Source organism: Zymoseptoria tritici, chromosome 2 (assembly GCF_000219625.1).
Source record: "Zymoseptoria tritici IPO323 chromosome 2, whole genome shotgun sequence".
Taxonomy (NCBI): Eukaryota; Fungi; Ascomycota; class Dothideomycetes; order Mycosphaerellales; family Mycosphaerellaceae; genus Zymoseptoria; species Zymoseptoria tritici.
Genome location: NC_018217.1, coordinates 3,092,157 through 3,116,632, shown reverse-complemented (window position 1 = coordinate 3,116,632; position 24,476 = coordinate 3,092,157). Strand labels below are relative to the sequence as shown.

The 24,476-nt window shown below is 49.4% G+C and overlaps 6 protein-coding genes across 6 annotated transcripts; 4 read left to right on the top strand and 2 right to left on the bottom strand.

The window, feature by feature from the left end:
• Positions 1–6,696: 6,696 nt before the first annotated feature.
• MYCGRDRAFT_36735 (uncharacterized protein) lies at positions 6,697–7,695 on the bottom strand (the record flags this gene model as incomplete). The annotated part of the gene is made up of 2 exons (XM_003855104.1): positions 6,697–6,810; positions 6,868–7,695. 2 exons carry the CDS (start codon positions 7,693–7,695, stop codon positions 6,697–6,699), a joined length of 942 nt encoding a protein of 313 aa, XP_003855152.1.
• A 796-nt stretch (positions 7,696–8,491) lies between these two features.
• On the top strand, positions 8,492–9,623 carry MYCGRDRAFT_22166 (uncharacterized protein; the record flags this gene model as incomplete). Its single annotated transcript, XM_003855269.1, has 2 exons — positions 8,492–8,917; positions 8,970–9,623. Coding segments are annotated over 2 exons (1,080 nt in total), but the record flags the coding sequence as incomplete, so codon positions are not given.
• A 1,820-nt stretch (positions 9,624–11,443) lies between these two features.
• Positions 11,444–12,272, top strand: MYCGRDRAFT_68994 (uncharacterized protein; the record flags this gene model as incomplete). The annotated part of the gene is made up of 2 exons (XM_003855270.1): positions 11,444–11,501; positions 11,561–12,272. The coding sequence occupies 2 exons, from the start codon at positions 11,467–11,469 to the stop codon at positions 12,270–12,272; spliced, it is 747 nt and encodes a 248-aa protein (XP_003855318.1).
• Positions 12,273–13,221: 949 nt separating this feature from the next.
• Positions 13,222–13,758, bottom strand: MYCGRDRAFT_37496 (uncharacterized protein; the record flags this gene model as incomplete). Its single annotated transcript, XM_003855103.1, has 1 exon — positions 13,222–13,758. The coding sequence occupies one exon, from the start codon at positions 13,756–13,758 to the stop codon at positions 13,222–13,224; it is 537 nt and encodes a 178-aa protein (XP_003855151.1).
• Positions 13,759–14,709: 951 nt separating this feature from the next.
• On the top strand, positions 14,710–15,417 carry MYCGRDRAFT_91138 (uncharacterized protein; the record flags this gene model as incomplete). The annotated part of the gene is made up of 1 exon (XM_003855271.1): positions 14,710–15,417. The coding sequence occupies one exon, from the start codon at positions 14,710–14,712 to the stop codon at positions 15,415–15,417; it is 708 nt and encodes a 235-aa protein (XP_003855319.1).
• Positions 15,418–20,478: 5,061 nt separating this feature from the next.
• MYCGRDRAFT_91137 (uncharacterized protein) lies at positions 20,479–22,960 on the top strand (the record flags this gene model as incomplete). The annotated part of the gene is made up of 5 exons (XM_003855272.1): positions 20,479–20,989; positions 21,671–21,905; positions 22,048–22,107; positions 22,353–22,420; positions 22,821–22,960. 5 exons carry the CDS (start codon positions 20,479–20,481, stop codon positions 22,958–22,960), a joined length of 1,014 nt encoding a protein of 337 aa, XP_003855320.1.
• Positions 22,961–24,476: the final 1,516 nt, after the last annotated feature.

The following is a 24,476-nucleotide window of genomic DNA, read 5'->3' as shown; positions in this document are numbered from 1 at the left end:
GTTGCTAATCGCGATGGCGCTCCTGTTGTCTACTCGAATAACCACAGTGTCCTGCTCCGTTCCGAAGTATTAGACTATTCGTCGCATCTAGACTGCCTCCTTTCTAGCGTAATAGAGGGAAGTGTATTCGGCTTCCGTAGTAGATAGGGCTACGGTAGTCTGCTTCTTGCATCTCTAGCTAAGTAAAGTTCCACCGAGTTTAAAGACGTATCCACTAATTGACTTGCTGTCCGAGCAGTCTCCAGCCTATTCGGCGTCGCTTATTCCGGTAAGAGGCTCCAGGTTATTTCTATTAAATTCCAGTCCGAGGTCCAGCGTTGCGGCTACGTATTTAAGTATCCTTTTAATTTAATCCTGGTGGTCCTTTAATAGGTTTGAGCAAAACCGGCTGGCCTGGGAAACCGAGAATGCTAGGTCCGGTCGAGTTCCTAGCATTGCGTACATTAATAACCTAACTATTAATTAATACCTGAGTCTGTCTTCGGCGGTAGCGATGTGATCCGTAGGCGTAGGTTGCTATCGTGCCTTCGAGTTGTACGGAGTTAGTGCTAGGTTAGCATCTTTCAACCTAAACCTTTCGAGCATCGCCTTAAGATGCGCTGTTTGAGTTAGTCGAATTGTCCTCTTTCTACGGTCTCTTTTAATAGCGATTCTAAGGAAGAAGCTGCATTCGCCTATATCTTTTATTTGAAACGCTTTCGAAAGCGACTTCTTCGCCTCCTTAATTAATTTAAGATTAGGGCCTGAGATTAAGAGGTCGTCTATATATATAAGTATATATGTTCCGTCCTTTTGAAACATAGCTTGATCGTGAGGACATGGCTCGAAGCTAAGTAATTAAAGGGATTTAATTAGAGTTTGATACTAGATGCGCGGTGCCTGTTTTAATCCGTAGAGGGCTTTGCGTAGTTTGCAGACTTTAGTGCCGTCCTTTAAGCTAGGCGGTAGTTCGACCTATATGTCTTGGTCGATGTCGCCGTATAGGAAAGTAGTCTTGACGTCCATTTGATGGACGTGCTAGTCGTGTCTCGCTGCGTGTGCGAACATCATGCGATAGCTTATTGGTTTAACGACTGCCGCAAATGTCTCTAAGAAGTTAATGCCCTCGCGCTGTTCGAAGCTACGTACTACCCAGCGTGCCTTAAATCGAGTAATCTCGCCATCCTTTCCTCGTTTGAGTGTGAACACCCATTTTCCCGAGAGTGGAGCGTCCTTTGCAGTGGCGCCTTCGACTACATCCTATGTTCCGTTCTTATTAAGCGAGTCGAGTTCTTCGCGAATTGCCGCGATCTATTGTTCTCTGTATTCCGAGTCCATAGCCTGCTAATAGGTGTTTGGGACTATTAGGTCTTTCTCTATTAATTAAACAGTGACCGCGGTGTCGACGTCTAGAGGCTGAAGGGGTCGATTTGGGTCCGGTGGTTGCGTGTCTTCCGTTTCTACTTCAAATTCTATAACCGGTTTACCGGCGAGGAACGCTGTATTAAAGACTGATATTAAGTTACTTTGATGCGTGCAGTAGTAACTCACAGGTTACATTCGGAGTGGTGCTAACTTCGGATTCGTAGGGACTTTAATTGGCGTAGGTCTAGTAACGTAGCTAATCGGTAGTAGATTCGGTCGAGTTGCGACCTGTGGATTCGCGACTTGCGGTCTAACGTAAGGCATACGCTGTATGTAATCCGGACTTCCTTGATTCCTGTTCTCCTACTCGGACCGTGCAGCGGATGCTTCTTGTGAAGGTTGAAGCGTAGCGACGTCGTAGGTAGTCGTCTTGTTTAGCAGATTTATCTCCGGTGCATCAATTGCGTCCAAATTGGCGCTGGACATCGGTAACGTATAGTTTAACGAACTATAGTCTAGTCGAACGTCTTCGTCAAACAGAACTTCCTTCGCACGCTCGATTTTGCCATTAATAGGATTCTATAGTCTGAACAGGTTTTCTCCTTCAAATCCTACTAGTACTCGGAGATGAGCTCGCGGATCGTATTTCTTCGGAAACAGCGCTTTTAGTACGAGTTTGTATGCGCGGCAACCGACTCGCCGCATCTACCTAATCTCTGGAACGTTCCTAGTAAGTGCCTTATGCAGTGACCTTTAATTGTGTAGCGCTCGCGTAGGGCTCCTGTTGTTAATGAAAATTGCTACTTTCAGCAGCTCCGGCTATAGTTCGTTTCGAAGGTGCCCGTCCTATTTTATGTACCGGATAATGTTCTAGAGGGTTTAATGTCTTCTTTCAACGACTCCGTTCTAATCAGGCTAGTACGCCGCTGTTATCTCCAGTTTCGCTCCGGCCAATCGACAGGCCTGTGTAATAACATCTACGAATTCTCCGCCTCCGTCTATGTAAATGCATCGAATCTTCCTATCAAATTAAGTGCCTATACGCGTTAGCTAGTCCTTGTAGCATTAGTAGACTTCGTCGGCTATCTTCGTCTTTATTATGTACGCCTAGGAGTGCCTAGTGTAGTCGTCGACTAGTAGTAGGTAATATCGTTCGCCGTATATCGAGGTAGGCAGTGGTCCGCCGAGGTCCATATAAATCTTCGCAAACGGTTCTGTTTCTCGCACAGGCTCCGATATCTTGTGAGTTTGCTAGGCCTTGCCTAGATAGCACGATTCGCATAAAAAGGATTAATTAATAAAGCTAATGTTCCTTCGCCTTAGCATTACTTTGGCGGCCTCCGGGCTAATGTGGCCTAGTCTTTAATGCTATACGCTTAGTAGTAGTTTCGCCTGCGTGCGCGTGTTGAAGAATGAGGCCGTATTAAATTCTATCGGGAGATTTGATGGCGTTTGATAGATCTAGGTCGACAGGTAAGAGCTTCTAATCGAGACGTCTAGTGTCCAGAGTTTTCCGCGTTGTAATCTAGTAAGCAAAACTTTACTAGTTAACAAGTTTGTGAAGTCGTAGTACCTAGTAATTAACGTGTATCGTGTGCCGCTTCGATTAAGGTTGTCGACAGATAGTAAGGACACTAGCATCTGAGGAATGTAAACAATCTTTGACAAGATTAATTGACGGCTTCCGGAAGGGTGTCGAACTTCTAGTTAAACGCGCCTAACTCCTACTGCAAAGAATCTAGTGCTATAACCGACTATTTCCTGCGGTGTCTTTAGTAGCACGTAATCGACAAACAGCTCGTAATTCGGGCAGATATGCTCTATAGTGCCGGAGTCTACAATCTAGTCGTACTTGCTATACCCGCCTTAAACAATGTCCGATTTGGTAGTCTTCGGAGCTGATGCTTAATTAACGACGGAGTAGGAGGCAATAAATAATTAATTCGATATTGAAGGGTATGTAGGGTGAAGTGCACCCGCAGCAATGTGTTCTAATGTAACTCTAGACGCGAGGTCGGATAGTTATTCCTTTGTAGTAAATAATGAACTAGTGAATTGCACGACCCGCTTAATCTGAGGATCGCCGTCATTTGTTACTGAATTATCTACACCCGCTAGGTATGAACGCCGTCCTAGATAAACAGCGTCTCTGTTCGTACCGGAAGTTATTAGTTTCGAGCTCCCGGGGAGTTTTCTACCCGCCTTAAATGCTTTGAACACTTCGTTATTCTGCTTCGCATATTAACTGTTCGTGTGGGTAGACCGTCCTTTATGGCTTGGCCACTCGCATTTGTTGTTCGCTGGTCTAAGTAGTTGTCCGAGTGGCGGGTCGTTTAAGTCGTGCGGTCGCTTTGTTCTACGGAATGCCGTATACGAGTAATTTAAAGCCGGCATTAGGTTAATTTAACTTATTCGCTCCTATTCGTTGCCTGCGGAGGACTTTAAGGACTCGTACGAAATTGGCTGCTTGCCCTTTCCGATGCTACAGATCTTGTAAATTGAGCTCTAGGTTATAATCCAGTTGCTAAAACGAGGGCCTAGTGCTTTGACGAAGAAGCCGGTTTTGAAGTCGTCCGGAAGTTTTGGCGCCTCGGCCAGGGCGTGGAGTTTAGTAATCCTTCGCTCGAATTCTTTTATAAAGTCTTTAAATGAACCGGCCTTATTAAACGAGTAGTTAGAAACATCGCCGAGTCTTGAAACGAAGTAATAAACTCCATTCGCCATGCAGTGGTTCTTAATCGCTTCTAGAGCGGTGGCGACGAGGGTAATGCCCTTAATCTTTGATTAAAGGCCTTCGGTAATGTGCCTTCGAATGTAGCTAAGTAGGGAGAGGTTTCTCGCCAGCCATTCCGCGTGTTCCAGCATCTAGTCGTTTTATTTAGAGGTTGGTGCATCTCCTACTAGAGATACGGGCGGGAGCTCCGATCTATTAATAAGGGTGTGAAAATTGACTGCGAGTGCGTAGTTAAGGAGTTAACGCTTCTAGGTGGCGTAGTTGTTTGGGCTAGTAAGTGTAACTATCGTGTTAAATTGCTTAGTGTCCTTAAAACCTGATTTGTACGCCTTCTTGTACTCCGTCGAGCGCTCGGTATATCTTTCCGGCGGAGTAGGGGCAGCGGTAGCTGCTGGCGCACGTCGAGGTGGCATATTGACGATGTTGTTAATAGGAGCTGCTTGAAAACGGTAGGAGGACTCGTCCGGAATGAAGAGTGCGTCGTCGTCGTCGTCGTCGGAGGGTGGTGATTTGGCCGAGTTTCCCTAGGCAAGAGGGGCAGGATCAGTAAACTAAGAGCTGCTGTTGGCGTGATTAGCTTCCTTTAGTAATACAGTCTATGCAGATGTAGTTATACTAGGTGGAGCCGTCGAGGTGCTTTTAAGGTAATCACTACGCGTCGCACCCGTCTTATCTAGAGACGCTTTCTTCTTGCCCTTTAGTTTAGAGGCCTTTGGTAGTTTTAATAGACCTGGAGTTAGTAGTAGTGCTAGTGCTGCCGGTAGCGCGGATGGTGCGGTTGCCTTAGTTAAGGAGGTTATTAATGCAATTGTGTTGCCGTGTGAATTAATGTCGTCAAATGTTCGTCGAGGTGGCCTTAAGTCGTTCGGTACGGATAGACTCGAGAACGGGTTAGTCTTAGGATTAAGGTAGGGAGTGCTTTGAATGTTTCGTCTTTGTTCTTCGATTTCGGCCTGTTTGTTACGGTGTCTCTTGTAGCGCTAGCGCTCTGCAGCGAGGAAACGACGATGTGCTGCTTGTTCTTCTGTCTCGCCTGGACGTAGCTTGTATTGTTTTGCTATTGTTCGCTGGGACCTAAGTATATATGCACTAATTCGTTAAAACTTTAAAGGATCTTAAATGGGTCTGTGTCCCTTAGTGCGTTACGGTGGACATAGAATTGCGTTAAGGGTAATCTACTTTGTATTAGATGTTTCGAGTGATGTAGTAATACATTGAATAGGAAGTTGTACGAAGTGTCACGTTCGTCAAAATGGCAGTAAGTCTATGTCGATAGCGTAAAAACTCTGACGTTGTTCCGAGGTTATCCTTGTCGCTTAATTAAACGACGGAGATGCTCGGACAACGACTAAAGTAGTTACTAACTCGACTTAAGGTTTTTTATTAAGATTGACTGTGAAGTCTATTAAGTGTTTGGCGCGGACGCCTATTGAGAGTTGGCATAAGGCCCATTAAGAATCGACGCGGAGGTCGATAAAGATATTAACAAGACATACGTAAAGAACGTAAAAGGGCTTATATACTGGAGGTATTGTAACCTGTAAGCGCGGTCCGGGCTTATAACCTGTTAAAAGTTATAAGCTAATAGATTGTAACTCTACCTGAGGGATCCTCGGTTCTATATATACATTGATGGGAACCGGTGTCGGTTATTAACCCTTGTGACAAATCGGCCCTATTACAACACCATTCCCACGTCCTCCCCCGCGTCCGCAAGGATTGTCATCCACGAAAAAACTTTCATTCCTCCACGCCTCGTCTCCCGGTTGCCTGCATGATTTACAAGCCTTTCTCCCCTCCTTCCTTTGCATGCCGCACCGCTAGATATCCACTTCACGCGCTTCCATCCGCAGTTTGCTAGCCATTGACCTCCGCATTTTCAAAGGTCCACGCCAGCATCTGATCCACACTCGGTGGTGCCGAGATCGAGCAGGTCGCTCACGACTCTGGAAGGGCCACCGCTTTACGTGAGCTGCAACTCTCGAGACATGATAGCACCTCAGCTCCAACAGAACAACACCTCCTTTAAGCAAACAATCCTTCTCTTACCAGAACATCAATACGTCATGCAAAGAAAATCCTTCCCTTGCACAGCATCGGACGTAACACAGTATTCTCTCGCTCCACTGCTGCCGTACCACCACGCTCGTGCCGGCCACGCGTTGGAAAGTCCGGTACATGCCCATGCAATGATGCACACAGCGTGATCCTGCCCGTCATTCATCCACGGACAACCATCCGAAGATATCTAGCTCTGCGTAGCCATCGTGCGTGCAGGTGAGAATGTCGTGCCTACAAGTCAGCCACACCACAAACCCGATCAACTGCACGAAGACGAGACCTGATCGCCTCCGACAATGTTTGATGCTCACTGCGTTGCTGGCTGGACTGGCTGGAAGCAGGCTTTGCGGTGCGTGTGGTTGTTCCGAAGGTATGTGGGTAATGGTTACACCATTACCACACTTCAGCTGCAGCGAGTTGCTACGAAAAGCGTAGATGTACCGAGATCGTGGCATTGCAGGCGACTGATTGACGCTATTGAGTAAGGGCTCTCAGCAAAGCGTTTTACCTCAGATCTTTCACTGTTCTGCGTTCTTCCTATCGACTTCCGTCTGCGTCTACAGCTTCGCTTGAACACTTATGGCGAGTGCCACAGCAGTCTGGAGAGAGTCAACATCGCCTTCCTTCAAGCCGATGAGCTCGTTGTCCCTTTCATCGTAAAGTGTGCCACCCTTCAGAGCGGATGATGAAAGTCAGTGGATGTCTAATAGGGACGTGATTTCACTTACCTCTGTCCAAATCCTGCGCAGCGTCAACGGGCCACCGGTCTGCTGTTCAAGCTGCTTCAATCGATCAAGACTCGTGTAGGCCACATCCCACTTCTCGCCTGTCTGCTTCTGGAACTCCTCAGCCAGCTCAATTGGAGTCGTGGTGAAAGAGTTGACATGCAGTGCTTTGTTCTTGGAAACCTCTGGATGAAGCAAAGCAGCGACCACCATTTTGCCGACGTCTCTCATTGTAGAGAGGGAGATCTTGCCCCTGCCATCGCCAAGCAGAACGGCTCTTTTGCGCTTCACATCAAACGTTCCCTCTTCCTCCCTCTCAGGACTCTTCGCAGAGAGATATAGACCACCGTCAGCATCTCCGTATGGACCCGTCACAACGTACGTATACTCCAAGTTCTGAATGGTTTTGAGCAGCGCTCGGACCTTGAGCTTGAGCTGATGTGGTTTCTCATTTGCAGAAGAGGGCCAGTACTCGATGTCTGTGCCATATTCAGATGGGAAAAATCGCTGGACGTCCGGGTGCTTGTCCGCCAGTTGGATGAGAAGTAGTTGTTTGTCGATCACCGGCCTGCCGACACATGAAACCACCGTGTCGATGCCTTTGTAGGCATTGTTGACATCGGATTCGGATGTGAGGTCGCCTTCGATTATCTTTACGCGTTGAGCTTTGAGATGTGCTATTTCGTCTGCTTTCGTCTGCACGGTATTGGGAGATGTGAATACCGCAACACTCGACCATCGGCTCTGGTGGTCTAGAATGGCCTTTGTGATGTGAGTGCCTATGAGGCCTGTCGCCCCGAAGATGAGGATATTCTTGGTTTCAGACATCATGCTTGTAGATTTTCAATCATCGATCTGCCAATAATGTGTTGTCTTGATACATTGGTGAGGAAGAAGAGGAGCTGATGGATGTTGGTCAGTTGCATCTCACAAGCATGCCTTCATTAGCCGGACTAGCCGGACTAGCCGGCTTACTTCCCCGGCTGAACCTGCCCCCGGAGTTCAACTTCATCGTTCGAATTCACTTCCACAACTTCAACCTTTTGCCGACGCGGCGATGGAGTTGACGTTCGTAAATCAGTACAATGGCAATCCTGCGAAACGAAAGCGCCTAGCAAAAGCATGCGAATCTTGCAGGTCTAGAAAGGTAAAGACTACGATTTGTTCTCACGATACAACTCACACTTTTCGACTGCAGAAACGATGTCCACATTTTGACGATCCGAAAGACCAAGATGACACGGAAAGATCCAGTTCGAGTCCGCCGAGTGGTGAAGTCAGTGGAGGAAGTACCGCTTCAAGAAGGGAACGAGCCCACGTATTCGTTCCAGACATGGTAAGTAATGAAGTAGGTCACGACCAACAGCCCTGAATTCACTCGCGCTGGACTGAATCAAAGGCATGTATGCATGAACAAGCACGACTGACTGTTGCGTCTCCTCGCAACTAGCATCCGGGATCCACTCTTCTTCACTCAGCGCAGCCACGAACGCCAGGTGTTAGCACTGTGGGAGTATGGGTCGACAGAGGCGAATGGGATGCCTTGATCCGGCAGAGAAACAACCCGACCAACTCAACTAGCGAACCCAAGATATCTTACAAGCCCCACAGCACCATGATTCCTCCCTTGATCGACATCTACTTTCGAAGGATCCACCCTGTTCTGCCCATTCTTAGTGAGAGCGAGTTCAGACAATCTCACGCCGAAGGCATGGCGAACGAGACTCTAGTGCACGCCATCTGCAACGCAGCAGCCAAAGACGCTGAAGCTGCATCGCACCTACGTCTAACTGATTCTCCTGGTCCACTGGCCCCTCGGGAGTTCTGCAGCAGATTGCACACAACTGTCAAAGCAGCCTTGAAGATACCCGCTCAATTTGAGAAGCTCACGCTCATACGAATACTGGCACTTGCATCCCTTCATGCCGAAGGCCAGGATGGTGGCGAAGAAGCAACACTGTATCTTGTTCAAGCGCTACACTACGGCCAGACTCTAGCACTCCACCTTGCACAGCAGGCTGGACTACCCTCAGGTGAAGAGCGCTCATCCAAGGTACACTTACAATCACTCGTCATGGTCAACGACCTCGCTAACCCGGCCACAGCTCCTTTTCTGGTGTCTGTGGAGTCTCGATCGTTTATACAGCTGTATCTACGGCAGACCAGTAATGATGTCAGACGTAGATCTGTCCATCGAGCCTTATTCTCCAGGTGAAAGCGGCTTTCCGGCCTTCGAAGTCTGGTTATCCATTTGCAAGACTCTCAACAAGCTTATTGGCTTCTATCGACCACACCTAGATATGAGCATCCTTGGCTGGGAAGAGGACTTCCCAAGTTTTGAAGATGCCATCGACGAAGGCCATGGCTGGGATCTGCCAGAAGACCAGGTGGCGACATTGCATCTTTTCTATCTACTTGTTGGAGTTTTGACCCATCGGTCAAGAGGTGTTCGGCACATTCGACGCTCGTCAGCATCGTACGTACGGCAAAGCTTGTGTACCCTAGAGATCAAGCGGCTCATGGCGTCTGACTTATTCTCGCAACTGCTGCCTCTTCCTCTCCTGCCATATGCTATTTCACTGGCATTGTCGGTCTCATATCAGCACCTGCGACAATCACACCTCACCCATCAACAAGTTGATGCGCGCGACGACTTCCGAGAGTGCTACCAGATATTACACAAGCTTCGAAGGACTTGGGCAAGCGCTGATATTATTGCTTCGATCTCGAAGAAAGTACTGGACGAGTTGAACAAGGCGACCGATCTAGCTGCGTTCCGTATCTCAAGAATAGCTCCCACCGGCGCAGAAAGTCCAGGATACTGTACAGCATCTCTAGCAAGACCAGACACGCTGATCGACGGCCGAACAGCTGAGGCCAGGGTTGTTCCTGCCGACGGCGGCGAGGACGGGTCAGTTCCTGGACAAGCTACACAGGACGACGGAGTCGCTCTATTCTCTGGTATGGACGACCTCTTTACAGCATATCTGGACCCGAACTACCCGATCAATCTGGACGATTTCTCTTTCATGGACAATTCTGATGCGTTCGATTGGGACTCAGTGCAGCCATGAACTTGACGCATCGACAGAGCGTCTTTGTCATTTTTCTCGATAGATCGAACTGCTTGCGCGCTCACAAAGCATTCCTCGCCGGTCAAATCCAATTCCACCTCATCCCACAAGGAAGTTTCGCAGAAAAGATCCGCTGTTCAGGAGTCGGCATTCCCGGATTCTACTCTCGAACCGGCCTGAATACGCTGTACGCCGAAGGTAAGCTCCCTACCCGGTATGACTCGAATGGAAAAGCTATTCCCTTTAACAAAACGCCGGAGGTCAAGAGCTTCAAAGGCAAGGACTATCTCTTGGAAGAGGCCTTCGACATCGCGGACTTCGCTTGGGTCAAGGCGTGGAAAACCGACAAGACGGGCAATTGTATCTTTAAAGGGACGTCTTTCAACTTCAGCCGCATTGTCGCCCCCGCTGCGCGAATCACATTTTTCGAAGCTGAGGAAATCCTCGAAGTGGGCGACCTCGCCCCAGAGTCTATACATCTTCCCGGTCTTCATGTCAATCGTCTCTTCAAAGGCGAGGCATCGGGCAAGATCCCATTTCTCCGCAACGAGGGTGATGACGATCAAGCACAAGATTGCGAGAAGACCGTCCGCAACATCATAGCTCAGCATGCCGGGAAGGAGTTCCCGCCCGGTTCGAGCTGTAACCTCGGCGTCGGAATGCCAACTCTTGCAGCCCGCTACGCCATAAAAGACGGTCGACACGTGTACGTGCAGTCCAAGAGCCGCATACTTGGCGTCGGTGGAAATCCGAAGAAGGGAAAAGGACGATGCGACTGGATCGACGCCAGCAATGAGAGCATCGTACCCATCCCAGGTGCCAGCAAATTCGGCTCCGACATCTCGTTCGGTCAGATCCGCGGTTGACACCTCGCCATGACGGTCTTGGGAGCTCTGGAGTGCAGTCAGTACGGCGACCTTGCGAATTATATGATCCCGGGGAAGATGGTAAGAGGGATGGGCGGAGCGATGGACTTGGTTGCGAACCCCGAGCAGACCAAGGTTTTGGTTGTACAGACACATTGCGACAAATATGGTAATCCGAAGATCAAGGCCGAGTGTGATTTGCCATTGACGGGAGCGAGTTGTGTGCGCCCTATTGTAACGGAACTGGCCTGCTTCGATGTGGACGAAAAGGGCCTGACGTTGAGGGATCACCATCCAGACACGAGCGTAGAGGAGATCAAGAGGAAGACTGGCTGCGAGTTCCAAGTCGCGGAGGGATGTGGACCGTGGGAGGCGTAGGCTTTGCCATGTCGAGAAGGACCAAGCAAGCCTGAGAACACAATCATTTGTACGTCGCCTAGGACAGGCATCATGAGGAGGAGAGGGAGTCGCCAAGTTCGAAGAAGCACAGTGACGTACCCGAAGCAAAAACATTGCAGGGATGTAGTTGGAAGTGGAGCGTTCAAGATCCTGCCTGTACCACATCCCAAGAGTTACCTTAAGAATCATGTCGGAAGGTCTGCTGTTCTCGCGCCATACCGGCGTGAGCTTCCTCCTCCACGAATTTGGACATCAATTAAGCCATGGGTTCTGAAATGGGTGAACGACCGCTCAACGAGTGAGTCTGAACTAACAACAAGAAGATGGTAAGATTCGTGAGCTGAACGTGAACAACAGGCTCCTCTCGCGAGACATGGTCGACATCTACGTCGGCAGCGACAACACCCGATGGGTCCTGCACGAGAAACTCCTCTGCTACCGGTCGAAGTTCTTCCGCAGCATTTTCCGGCCCAAACCGAACGGCAAGAAAGAGCAGTACTACGGACTCCCCGATGAAGACGATGAGCCATTCAAGATGTTCGTCGGCTGGTTGTACAGCGAACGCATCCCAACGCCGCGGTCTGAAGACGAACTTTCGCCTCTGCTGGATCTATACCTTATGGGAGAGAAGTGGGAGATCAAGAAATTGATCGTCGAAGCTCTGGATGCCGTGAGGATCTTCTACCTCGAGACAGACTCATGGCCGAGTTTGAGGAGAGTGCAATACATCTATGCCAACACGGAAGTGGAGAGTCCTATGCGCCAGCTGCTGGTGTCTTGCGCGGCGAGGATGCTTGTGACAGGAGAAGGGATTCCGGACCATTGGCAGAAGGCTTTGAAGAGCAACGGAGAGTTGGCTGTGGACTTGATCATGTGCGTGCAGAAGTGGAAGGTCCAACCAGATGCTATCCCGGAACCGAGGAAGGATAGCGTGATGCCGATCATGAAGGAGGCACAACAGCAGGGATTGAAGGTGGATGAGGATGAGGATGATGAGGACAATAAGCTCGATTGGGGCGAGGGTTTGACATACAACCAGAACCAAAGCCAGGCTGGTGGAGACGAGTGATGAGCAGTAGGATCCAGTAGATCATGGCATGTACCGTTACTGTGGTACGTCTTGAGCGAGGCCGGGCTTGATACCTTGAGTAACTGTCGTTTGCGTTTCGGACTGCGCTCTCTCCATACCTCCGCGATGGCGAGCACTTCTTCAAGCCTGCCATTGCTCGTTGCGTCCACCGCTTATCTGTCGCACACCACTTGACGCTGAATCGCATCACCATATCTCTGATGAACCCGTCGCGCATCATCCCTAAGTAGAAGACTTCCTCTGAGCCTCCATCAACTCCACGCAGATCGTATCCTCGTCGAAGACTCCGCCATTGTGAATGTTGCGCTGGTGCGCGCCGACCTTGGGCATGAAGCCGTGTAAGAGCTCGCACGTGGCGAGGAGCAACTTGCGCAAAGCGGCTTCTGGGGTAGCGCCCGATGCTCCTTCGATCGCGGGTGTGATTCCCACCATGATAGCGGCGGTGTACTCCGTGTGTCCGAAGATGACGACCTCGAGCTTGCTGGATCCGATTGCTGGCATCTGAGCTGGTGAAGTGGTGGTGTTCGGATTGGTGAGTGTCGCGGCGGAGTGCATCGACGGCACCAGGCAACCGTGAGTCGGCTGAGATGGAGGAGCGGCGTCGAGCGGCTTGACCATGAGGCGGGCGTTCGCTATCGTGCGTGTCAGTCAGATCGTCCTTATAAAGTTGCAGCCAAGGACGTACCGAGAATCTGCTCGCGCAGACCGAGATAATCGGCGCTCATGATTTGTGGCTTAGACTATTCCTTGGGTTGAGTGGGATGGAGGTGTGAGGAAGAAGAGTCCCAAGTCGATGTTGAACGGAGGTGTTGTAGTTCGTTGGCGCAGTCGTGGTTGTTTGCAAGGAGAAGGAGCAAACGCTCGCCGTCCAAACAGAAAGCCTTGGCGAGCACGTGGAAGGATCATGCGGTTGCGACTTTCATTCACTTCAGTTCACGCCGGTAGCTTTAGTCTCGTCGGCCGGCGCAGGTCCTTCACCCTCAATCAAGTCATCTGTACTGCCGTGCTCCTTCGCCGCAGTATCCAATTCCTGTTCACCCGTCTTGCCAGTCTCCAACTCGCGGTACTTCCGCTTCGACTTCTTGCTCGCACTCGCTTTCTTCTTTCGATCCCTCTCCGCCTTCAAGGCTGTTCGACTTTGTGGTCCCTTCTCCATCTCTTCTAGCCGATCTCCCAGTATCCGTCGTGCCAACTTTCGATTTTGCGCCCGACTTCGAGTCTCTTGACATTTGACCACGATCCCTGTTGGCAAATGCTTCAATTGTACAGCTGATGAAGTTTTGTTGATCTTCTGCCCTCCAGGACCGCTGCCTTTGAGGAATGCCTCTGTGATGTCCGACTCCACGATGACAACTCGAGGCGGGAGAGGTTTCTCAAATAGCGCATGGCGGGAGCTGAAGGAGCGTACGAGTCGCCAATAGGAGGGAACTACATTGACGTTACTGTACAGTCTCCGAACAAACATTGTCGTGTGTGATACAGAGCAAGATGTCAATCGTAGCCCTCTGAAGGTTCAGGCGAGAGATGTCAGCATCGACGTCACAGCGCGGCTATTTCGCGCCAAATTTGACTTGGCAGTCGCGTCTCCCAAAGGACAACACTTCACGTCTCGATATATCTCATGCATTTCATCTATCGATGGAGTCAGTGTGGCACGGCGACATCGCCTTGGGAGGAGGAGAGGTACTGGGAGGTATGATCGAAGCGGATATCGTCTCAAGAACACGACTAATCGCGCACGAAAGACATATTCCTTCAATCCGATACGCCAGATTGCCTCCCGGCCGGTGCATCATTACGATTTCTATCCCTTGTCGAGGTTGAACGAGTTCCTCTATATTTATCGATTGGCAAAGCGTTGTCTGTGTCGACAGCAGAAAATGCCACCGAGTCGTGGTTCTCCAACATACTGCTTGGAAATCGCAATGGACAACAAACGACATGGTGGCAGAGTGCCAGGACGGATTCGCCTCTGGGAATACTCGTTGAAGTAAACAATGCGAAGTCTGCACCACAAATACTGTCCGGACGAAGAGTGACAGAGCTATTGTTCTACGCAGCACGAGATGCACCTTCGCATGAGCAACAACCACTCACGCCGCCAACGTCTTCCCCGGAGAGTCACCTCTACGCTGAGCCATCTCCTCGGCTACGACTTCATGCTCTCCCGCTCTGCTCTGAGCTCCATGTCAGCGACCTCACGCCTCCGACGTCTCCAGGTCGCGAAGCAGATGATGTCGTGGCAACGTTTCTGACTTCCCCTTCAAAACCTACGGAGGTCATAAATCGGCCACCAGTCAGAAAGCGGAAGAGTGCGGCCGATGCATTCGATGAAGCAACTGAGCGTAAACGTCAGGCCCGCAGACAAGGCGGTGCAGGAGTTTCTGCAGCAGCAGCATCGGGCATGAATGCGGACATGGCTGTGCATGCAAGCCTCAAGCACCGCAGGTCGATCAGCAATACGCACTCAGTGCCTCTGCAAAGTCGACCGCTATCGAGATCACCAAGTGTAGCGTCCAACCACTCCTTCAGTGTCAGGGAGCCGTCCGTACCCGCTGCGAACAAGAAGTCTACGCTTTCGCGAATGCAGAGTGCACCAAGCGTGGTGACAAGCCCAGCGTCGTCCACTGAGCAGAAGAACAAAGACTACATCGCCAAGGTAGTCATGGCCGGCATGCGTCTGTACGGTCTGGTTCAGATGAAGACTCGTAAATCACGCGCCAACTCCGCAGCCGCCTCTCCAGCGCTCGATACGAGCTTTGAAGATCTGGAGAACGAGCGCAAGCAGTCCGAGGAGTACAAGTTGATCTACCACCAAGCTTTCAAAGGAACATGTCTGGCTTTCCGGAAGCAAATCGCGGACTCCTCGCTGCAGATCCACACCGAAGCTCTGCGAGCAACCGTTGATAGGCTTCTGGCAGTCTTTTGCAACGATCCGCTGACGTTGGAAGCCGAGGAGGACGACGACAAATTCACTCCAGGTGGAAGAAAGCTGTTCGGCTCCTCGGCTCTACCTGGCTCAGAGAAAGGGAACCCGTTCGTCAATGCTTTCATGGGCAATGGTAGCAAGTCCAACACGCCCAGCTTGAGCAAGACTGCCGAGCGCGATAAGTTCTTGCCATGATCCACAAACACGACTATCACTGCCTGGAGGCCATCGCCGTGCTGTGACGTCACGTACATCGGCCTTGTCAACATTTTCCTTTCGACCCTCAATGCATCTGCGGACGCCAACGCTTCACAAATCGCGCACAAAGCCCTCGACTGGATGCGGTACAACACTGGCAGGACCGTGCCATCCCGCCGCTGCAAGAACAGCGTTCGCACTGGACCGAACAGTGTCACCACTAAGGATAGTTCAGCCATCTTCTTCAAGTGAAGCGCCACGAACTGCCCGCCGTACGACTGGGACAGAACCACATCCGTGGGATGACCCGCTTTTCGGCGAACAGGCTTCTCCACACGGTGGCACCGCTAAGATGAGACCGCCACAAGGGTGACACTTACTCTGGATAGATCGGTGTCACTATGGCCACTACCATGGTCTGGAAATGCACTGGATCATGCGGTTGTACCGCTAGCGGGCGTCGCAAGCCACAAACCTACTGAAGCACGACTGCCGGGACTTGAGCCACTCTGCTGGATCTATTGATACAATTCTGCTGAAGGGACCTCACATGAATGAGCTCGAATGAGCTGAACAAGCGACTTAACCCTTGTCCGCATTTTGAGTCACGAATGAGCAGATGTGAGAACTTTTCGGAACTGGATTCACCAAACGTATCTGAGGAGCACAAAAGGAAAGCACACTCGGATACTGAAAATAACTAAGCAAAATTTGACGCTAAACTAAAAATGGAAGTTCTCCGACGACTAAAAAGATAAAGTCTTACTAACGCTAGTAGCCTTAGTAAAAGGGCTCTCCGGATCGGCTCGAACTAAGGACGCTAAAGGAAGTAGTTAATAGAAGGAGAAACGAATACTCGAGCCCCTTTACTAAGCTACCCTTTCTACCGCTAATAAATAAAGCAAAAGATAAATTGTTAATATAGCCCTATTTCCGGGCTTCGCGCTAAGCCCGATTAGGAACTTTTCTATAACTTCCTAACTAGGTAGGAGCAAAAAATTTGTCGCCGGAGCGGAAGAGTCCCCTACCCCTTAGGTAATAGCTACTAGCTCTCGAACTAAACGTTACTATAAGGGCTAGTAAACAGAGGAGTAGCCTTTACTACTACTTAACTAAGAGGTGTAGCTATATAATTAAAAGGAACGAAATAGTAATACTATATATAGCTAAGAGCGTTAAAACTAAAGGAGTTCTCGGCGCTCTAATTAGCCGAGCGTTTAATACCGGATTCGGTATTTCTAGCTTCCGTACGAGTCGTTTACGCGAGTAATAGATCTACGGCCTCGTACTAGTAGCTACGCTTAAGATATATACCGTCTTCCGAGGGCGACGGATCGGTCTACCTCTACTAGTTACTAGAGGGGTCGACGATATAGAGGCAGCCTTAATAGGAGCCGGTATAGATTCCTTACTAAGATTAGTAGCAGCTACGCCCTTACCGCCTACCGGCGCTATACTAATGCTACCTCGCCCTCTACCCCTCGCTCTACCGGCCCTTCTACCGGCCCTTCTACTAGCCCTTCTACTAGCTCTTACTCTACGAGCCCTTCTACCCCTTATTACTACCGTAGGCTCTACACGTTATTTAGCTACTAAGGCTGCTTCTATAGTACGAGCAGCGGTCTGCTCTACCTATTATATAGTAGTCTTAGTTATCTTAGCACTCGTTTAGAGCCGACTATTAGCGTTGTTGTTGCCCTTACGAGCCTTACGAATATAGTACTCGTCCCTTAGAGTAATAAATAGCCTTACCTTAGGTAGACTAGCTACTGCTACCTATCTTCGGATAGCTAGCATTCGAGTATATTTAAAGGCCTTAATGTCGTCTACGAAGTGTAAAGCCTCGGACTCGTTAATCCCTATAATAAAGTCTAGTATACGAAGTATAGCTCCCTTAATCCTGTCTTATATACTAATGCGCTCTAATAGCAATACCTATATATTATCGAACTCTAAGTTATACGCTAGTAGCTATTTAGGCTTCTAATTAATACGGCTAAGGGCTCGGTTAGAGGCATACTAACGATAGTAACATAGCCTTATAGAAATAGGAATCCTCTTAATTATAGCCTTTAGTAATATATAACCGTAGGTAATACTAAACCGCTCTACTTTACCGCACTCTATATAGTATTTACGCACTAGATATAGCTCTACCGGCTCCGCTATAGAGTAGCTAGTATTACGAGTGTCGATAGAGCGCTTTATCTCGAGCGTATAGTAGAAGTTGCGAAGTAACCGTTTAAGTATCTATACGGTAGCTTTACTAACAACCTCTATAAAGTAGCCCTTATTATCTATAGAGACTACGAGCAATAGCGAGCCGGCGAATGTATTCTACTCTAGTAGCTCTAGCTCGTCGAACGTCCTATTAATATATAGCTTAATGCTCTTAACGCATTACTCTAAGTTAAGGCCGTTAGACGTAAACCCCTTTATACTACGGTTGCCGACCTCTACGCGTTACGTAGAGTTAGTACCGAGGTTTAGAAGGTACTTAGTATAGTACGTAACGAGACGCTCCTTTACGTCTAACTATATGCTCGTAAAGTAGATCTTGTCGTCTATAGTAAATAACTTAAGCATCTTCTCTATAGTCTCGTTAGTAGCCGCTACTATCTCCGACTATAGCTATAGCTATACGAGCCTATTTAGCGTCTCCTTCTCCTCTACTATATAGCCTAGCTTACGTATGCTACGCGGTTTTAGCGCTATAACTAGCACTTCTAAGGCTTAAGTAGAGGGTCCGGCGGTGTCGATTAGGGCAGCGTAGCCTACTTATAAGTTCGTAGCTATAGCGGCGACTATTACGAGTCGAGCCTTCGTAGCGGCGGTAATAGTAGTAGCTTTACGTCTAGTACTATTATTAATGCGCTCTTTAATGTTCTTAGCGGCGTGCTACTAGTAATATTACTAAATAACGGCGTAAAAGGGGGAGTCCGGTATAGTAGCTATAAGGCCCTTACCGCGGTTAGAGAGTATAACCTTCGGCATTCGTAGCCCTTTAAGATAGTTGTTCGTAACGACGGTTAATATAAAGAGCTAATTCTCGGCGCTCTCGCTCTTTATAAGGCTATATATAATAGGGAAGCCCTTGCCGGTATTCGCGACTCTAGTAAAGACGCCGAGCAATAGAGCCGCGCGGTTAGTATTAAAGGTAGCGTCTATCTATATATAGAAGTCGGGCACAAACCTTATTATAAACGTCTCTTATCGAGGTAGCTAATATACTATCTACTTAAGCGACGACTTTATTACTTAGCTAGTCTATTCGTCGATCTCGAATAACTAGCGTGCCTTATAGCTAAAGCTAAGGGCTACTAGCATACTAAGTAAGGCGTTAATAACAGTCTCGGAGTTATTACTACCCTTATACGTAATACCTTTAGCGAGGTTATAATACGTCCTTCTATTAAGTTATAGGTCCTTAGCCGATAGCTGTCGGTATGCCGTCTTATAGGACTTACCGGTAAGCCTTAGCTAAGTAGCAACCGAGAGAGTAGCTTAATATAATAGTAGACGCTCGCGGTAGACTAAATAAATAGTTAGTAAGGGCGTAGCTTTATGCGTATAGTTAAGGGTATAAACAGTTAAGATCTACTACTTTACCCTAGCGCTCTTTAATATACGCTTATAAGACAACCGGCAACTCTATATGTAGTATCTAGTACGAATGTTCCGTACTACTCGAATCCGGAGGTAACGATTCTCGTCGTTACTATCGTATAGAGCCTCCTCGAATCCCTAGTTGTTCCGAGTAGTATCGCTATAGTATATGTAATAAAACATCGCTCATTAGTCGTCGCTCGATATATAGACGACGGCGGTGCTAGTACTAAAGTAGTAGTCCTAGAGGCGTAAGAGGTAGTAAGCTACATTACGGAAGATCTTACTATCTTGCGGATGCTCGTAATAATAAGGAATTATTACCGTTATAAACGACGTAACGAGATCTCGTTAATCGTAAGTAAGTAGTAGATAAGGCTACTACGCTAGCCTTAGATAAGGTAGAGGTTTAGGCACAGATATAACGGCTAGTAGATTCGCTTTACTCGTCTTCCTACCCTTATAAACGGTCTACTATAAAGGCTATACTATCGATATTAGATGCTCCGGTAGTCGTAAGGGCGGCGGTAGAGCTAGTAAGTTACTTAGTAAGTTAATAGCATTAGAGACTCTATTACTATAATTACGTAGAGCCGGTAGAGCGCTCGGTAGTAGACCTATAAGGACGCTAGTAGATAGCGAGTTGTCGAGGAAGTCCTTACTAAGTAAGTCGTTAAGGTAGTCGTCCTAAGTAGTACGCTAAAGGCTATAGTCGCGGTAGAAGTCCGATAGGGAAGGTAAATCTACTATAGATAAGTCGCTAGTGTCGTCCATTTTAGTAGTTAAGGGCTAAAAACTAGCGGTAGATTTAGTAGAATTATAGTAGGCTTAAAATACGGCCGATTTAGATAATTCTTTTTTTAACGTAAAGCTCGTAATACGCTCTATAGATCCTAATATCGCTTTGCTTGTTGTCGATAGTGTAGTAGTGTATTAAGTAGTAGGTAAAGGTAGAAGAGCGGTGAGATAAAGTCGAATTTCCAAGTCTTAGCATGTATACGAGCTATACGAGTTTATCCGAGTGTGCTTTCCTTATGTGCTCCCCCGATACGTTTAGCTGGATTCACCTGGCTTGCACGTGCTAGTCCAAGACTTCACTGCGATGACCAATGTTCGCCAACGCATCTCGAATTCATCGATTGGTGAAGTGACTCGCAGGTCTGGCCTCAGCTCCAAGTCCCGTGTAGGATGTACCTCCAGGTAGGAATAGCCTATCATGAGCCTATCATGAGCTCAAAAGGTAGCCACACAAGGCTGAGAGGGGATATCGGACGGTTCGCCTGTACGTATCGTATGCAATCATCACCATGAAAAGGCTGAGGACGGCTGAGCTCCCGCCTTACCTCCTCATTTCCGCTCAGACTGCTATCAACCACAATCTGATCAGGTGCGCACCTCTCTGTCAAATGGTAGGAACTGCCGTCTCTATGCGCAAGCTCACTTCATCTAGCCATGTCTGAACCGCTTCTGGCGCACGACAAATGCTCGCCCAAGGCCACAGCACAGCTACAGATCCCGTCAGACCAGGACCGCACGGGACGCTGGCAAGCGTTCTTCGTACCTACGGCACTATTGTGCCTGTCCATCTCTGGAACTGTGATATTCCCGCTATACATTAGCAAATCAGCCACCACCCCCAGGAACAACGAGAACAGCGGCGATACAACAAATTTTGGATGCGATCCTTCCGGGAACACATTCAGTACTTACGAACCTCCGAACCTCTTCGACACACGCTACACATTCGCCATCAATCTTGGCTTCGGCGAATTCGAATTTGCGGCCGCCAAACTTATCGATGTCGGCTGGGATCTGGTCCTCAGTCGCGGTGGCCAAGCTCTCGTTGCGTTGTGCATATATCGTACCTTCCGTCGCAGCATGCTGAATGGTTCTGAAACTTCCACGATGAGCTATGACAAGTTCCTGGCTTTGTCATACGCTCCGGACACATTTCTGGCACTACGTACGTATGGCTCTGACCTACTGGTAGGCAGATTGTCAGCGTCCAAAAGAAACGTCTGCCGAAGCGTTGCACTTATCGCATGCACGATCTACGTCCTGGTATTTCCCACCTGGACGTCGGCCATGACGGGATACCAGGCAGATATGGTCCCTTACATCGCCAGCAATATATCGTCCTATGTTCAAGTGGAGATGAACAGTCTGCCGTCGTGCGACGGCGTCCTATTCGACCAAATCCAGGAGGGCGTCCTATTCGACCAAAACGAGGCAGTAGATTGTATCAAACCAATTGTCGACTGGACGCGCATCGTGGGCGTTTCCAACACAACTTGTGAGCATCGGGTCCCAGCATTGCCATTCAGACATACCATTAACATAAAGCGGGCAGATGTCAATGTTACCGAGCCGTTTATGTACGCCAGTAACAACGTATATCAACGCTTTGACGGAGCTGGTACTGGTCTCACACCCAACTATACGCTGATTTACACTCCACCCCACTCTCAGCTCCGTCAAAGCGGTTGGGCGTATTTCTGGCATGATCAGCGAGTGAAGACTCTGGACGATGTGCTAGAACGAGCTGTTTGCCAGCCAGGAGCAACATACAAATGGGGATTCTCGACCATGCTACTCCTTGCATTTCTCGTAACGACAGTCTGCATAATGCTGACCCTTTATGCAGTCTGGCTCGATGGCATGTTCTTAAGACACGACGGCAAGGTTGAGGATGTGTTTGGCGCACTTCGCGCAGCTTTTCTGGTCGTTTCCTCCTTTCATGCCGAAGTCGGAGCTGAGGCTACTATATTGAGAGAGAAGGAGCTGCGATGGCAGATCAAGCAGGCCTCAGCGCACGTTCGCATAAGGCCAATGGAGCTTATCGCCCGTCCCCACGGCACAGTCTTCTGGACCGAGATGAAGTCCGCAAATCAGGACGACATCCCACTCTCTAAGCTGCAGGAAATTCGTAGCAGCAGAAGACGGGAGCCAGTCAGGCTCGTGTACCCCGAAATCAGAGAGCCGCTTCAGGGATAAGCAACGCCAAAGATAACATGGATTCAGCTACGACACGATTCAGCTGAAGCCCTCGAACATTGCTCAGATGTACCAAGCAGAACGAAGGTACGTAGGAACGTGGAGACGACGTCGATGCGAAGAGGCTACCAGAGCCATTCGATCTCGATATGGTGGAGATCAAGTGGGGGTATGAATGCGAGAAGTCTTAGAAGGGAGGGCGATTGATGCAGGAACCGAGACGGCTGGCCGATCGTGTGCCATAGTCCGTGCAAGTGCATGCCGACGAGTGGTAGCAGGGACAGGCTCTCAGGAAGAAGCGACGGCAAACTACATGCATTGTACCTCTGCAGGTCTCTCTCTATTGTACCCTTGAAGAACCTGATGCCGCCGTCAATGTCCGATCCGACACTCGTTGGTAGTGAGCTTTGACCGATATATCCGTTCCCTTTCCCCTCACGGGGTTTCTCCCGCAGCGATCGGCTTTAGAGATGCCATATCAATGCACACATCGCTGTCGTTGTTCTCCTTGATCTTTTCCGGTCGACCGAGCGCGCTGTCGCCGTGTGACAACCCGCGTGAACTCTTCCCGGCGGCTATCGTCCCAAAGAAACGCTTCAAGAAACCGGCCATTGCGGGCATGCAGCAGCAAATCCTGGTCGATATGTTAGCTCGAGGACAAGTTCTGCGAGGGACGATCAATTTCCGGGTTTGCTTACATGCTGCAACATAACTCGATCTGAATGTGTGTATGTCAGAAGACGGGTTTGTGAACAGACAGGAGGGAGACATGATAGGATGACTTACACCACACCATAAAGTGAAAGGGAGGAAGTCCCACGTAGCGTTTCCGACGCTGTTCAACTTGTGCAATTCAGTGAGGCGGACGATTGCGCAGGCCGTTACGACGAGCCCGACGAGGAAGCAAGAGATGATGCTATACCCACAAGTCAGTCCATAGGTACAAGCGAACTACGAGCCGACAACATACCCCAACTTTTGCTTCATCGTAATCTGAAGAGCGAGCAGTCTTGGAACGGGCAGTATGATAATGACGATGTCCAGAACGGCATTCATTGAACCGCTGTAATATGCCAATGCTGCACAGTTGATACAGGATGTATTATTGTATCGCCAGCCTATGTATCATATGTGATCAGCCAGCCGAAGCCAGGTCCGCCGGAGTTGGAACGACTTACCACATAGGATGGTGCAGCCAATCATCGTAGCCATCAAGGCAGTGAAGGCGGCAAGAGACAGGAACCAACTGAGAGCTTTGCAAAGCAAGCGGAAATTGTGGTTGGTAGAATCGGCCTCCGGCCAGATGCGGAGGTAGAGTAGGAGTAGGGAGAGCTTCGTAAAGTACGCCGCAAAGATGTATATTGGCTGAGAGGCAACAAACCACTATAAGATGTCAGTGAAGGTGGCGAAAGGACTATTATGGCCCGAGTAGGAAAGATGAATACCTTAGCCCAGTGTAGGACGTATGGGATAGGCAATGCCCACACATCCTGACCCATTCCGTAGTGAACCATGACGAGACCGCAAACAACAGAGGCCACAATCGGTAAGTAGCAGATCGTGGCGACACCGTCGTCCCAACGATAGCCGGCTCCGCCCCACTGCGGCCACCGCGAGGCGAGACGGGCGAAGAAGAACAGCGTCGCTAATACGAGAAACGCAATCAAAACAGCTCTAGCCCTGGGACCCTTCAAAAGCGAAGTGTACAAGTCAGCAATTGGCTTAGACATTTGTAGGGACAGGGAGGCTCCGAGGCATGTACCAAGCCTTCTATGCCTGGGCACTCACCTCGTCATGATGAGCGACAAAGCCGCAGCTGCTTGCTTGGAACTGCGCTCCTTGAAGGGCTTCGACCTCCGATGGACAAGATTTGATTACACAAGATGTAAGGGCGTCGACCATAGGTCCCGACTGAGCACAGTAACAAGGATCTCCGATCGTACAGTTGAAGCTGCCGAGAATCTGCAAACCACACGACGTGACGCATTGCGGGAGTTCTGCAGCAGCGGTGAAGTTGAAATTAGCGAGTTGAGCTCGCGCAGGCGACGTAGTAAGAACGATCCCGATGGCCAGCGCGATGAGTGGAGAGAGCGGCATAATGATTGAGCTTCAAGGTTGTAGCGGTCTCATGCAAATGGAGTGCCGTCGTCGATGTCGGCGTCAGCGAGAGGGTGAAGAGTGGCTATGAGAGCAGACGCTTTGAGCCATTGGGAGGTAGCGTGATGAGGAGGCTGAACGAAGATCTCGAATTGCTTGTGCCGGACCATGATCAGATGAGCGGACGTGCCTCGTGCGAGTCGTTAGTGTGCGGTACCTCTTGGGTTGGAAGCTAGCAATGCTGCAGGCGGCACAGCATGCAGTTCTGTGGAAGCTTCCGACTGCCGTTGGCTTTCGCAAAGCAAAGGCCTCGAGTGGAGGGATCTCCTTGTGAGCCTCAGGCGGGCTTTGGGCGTTCA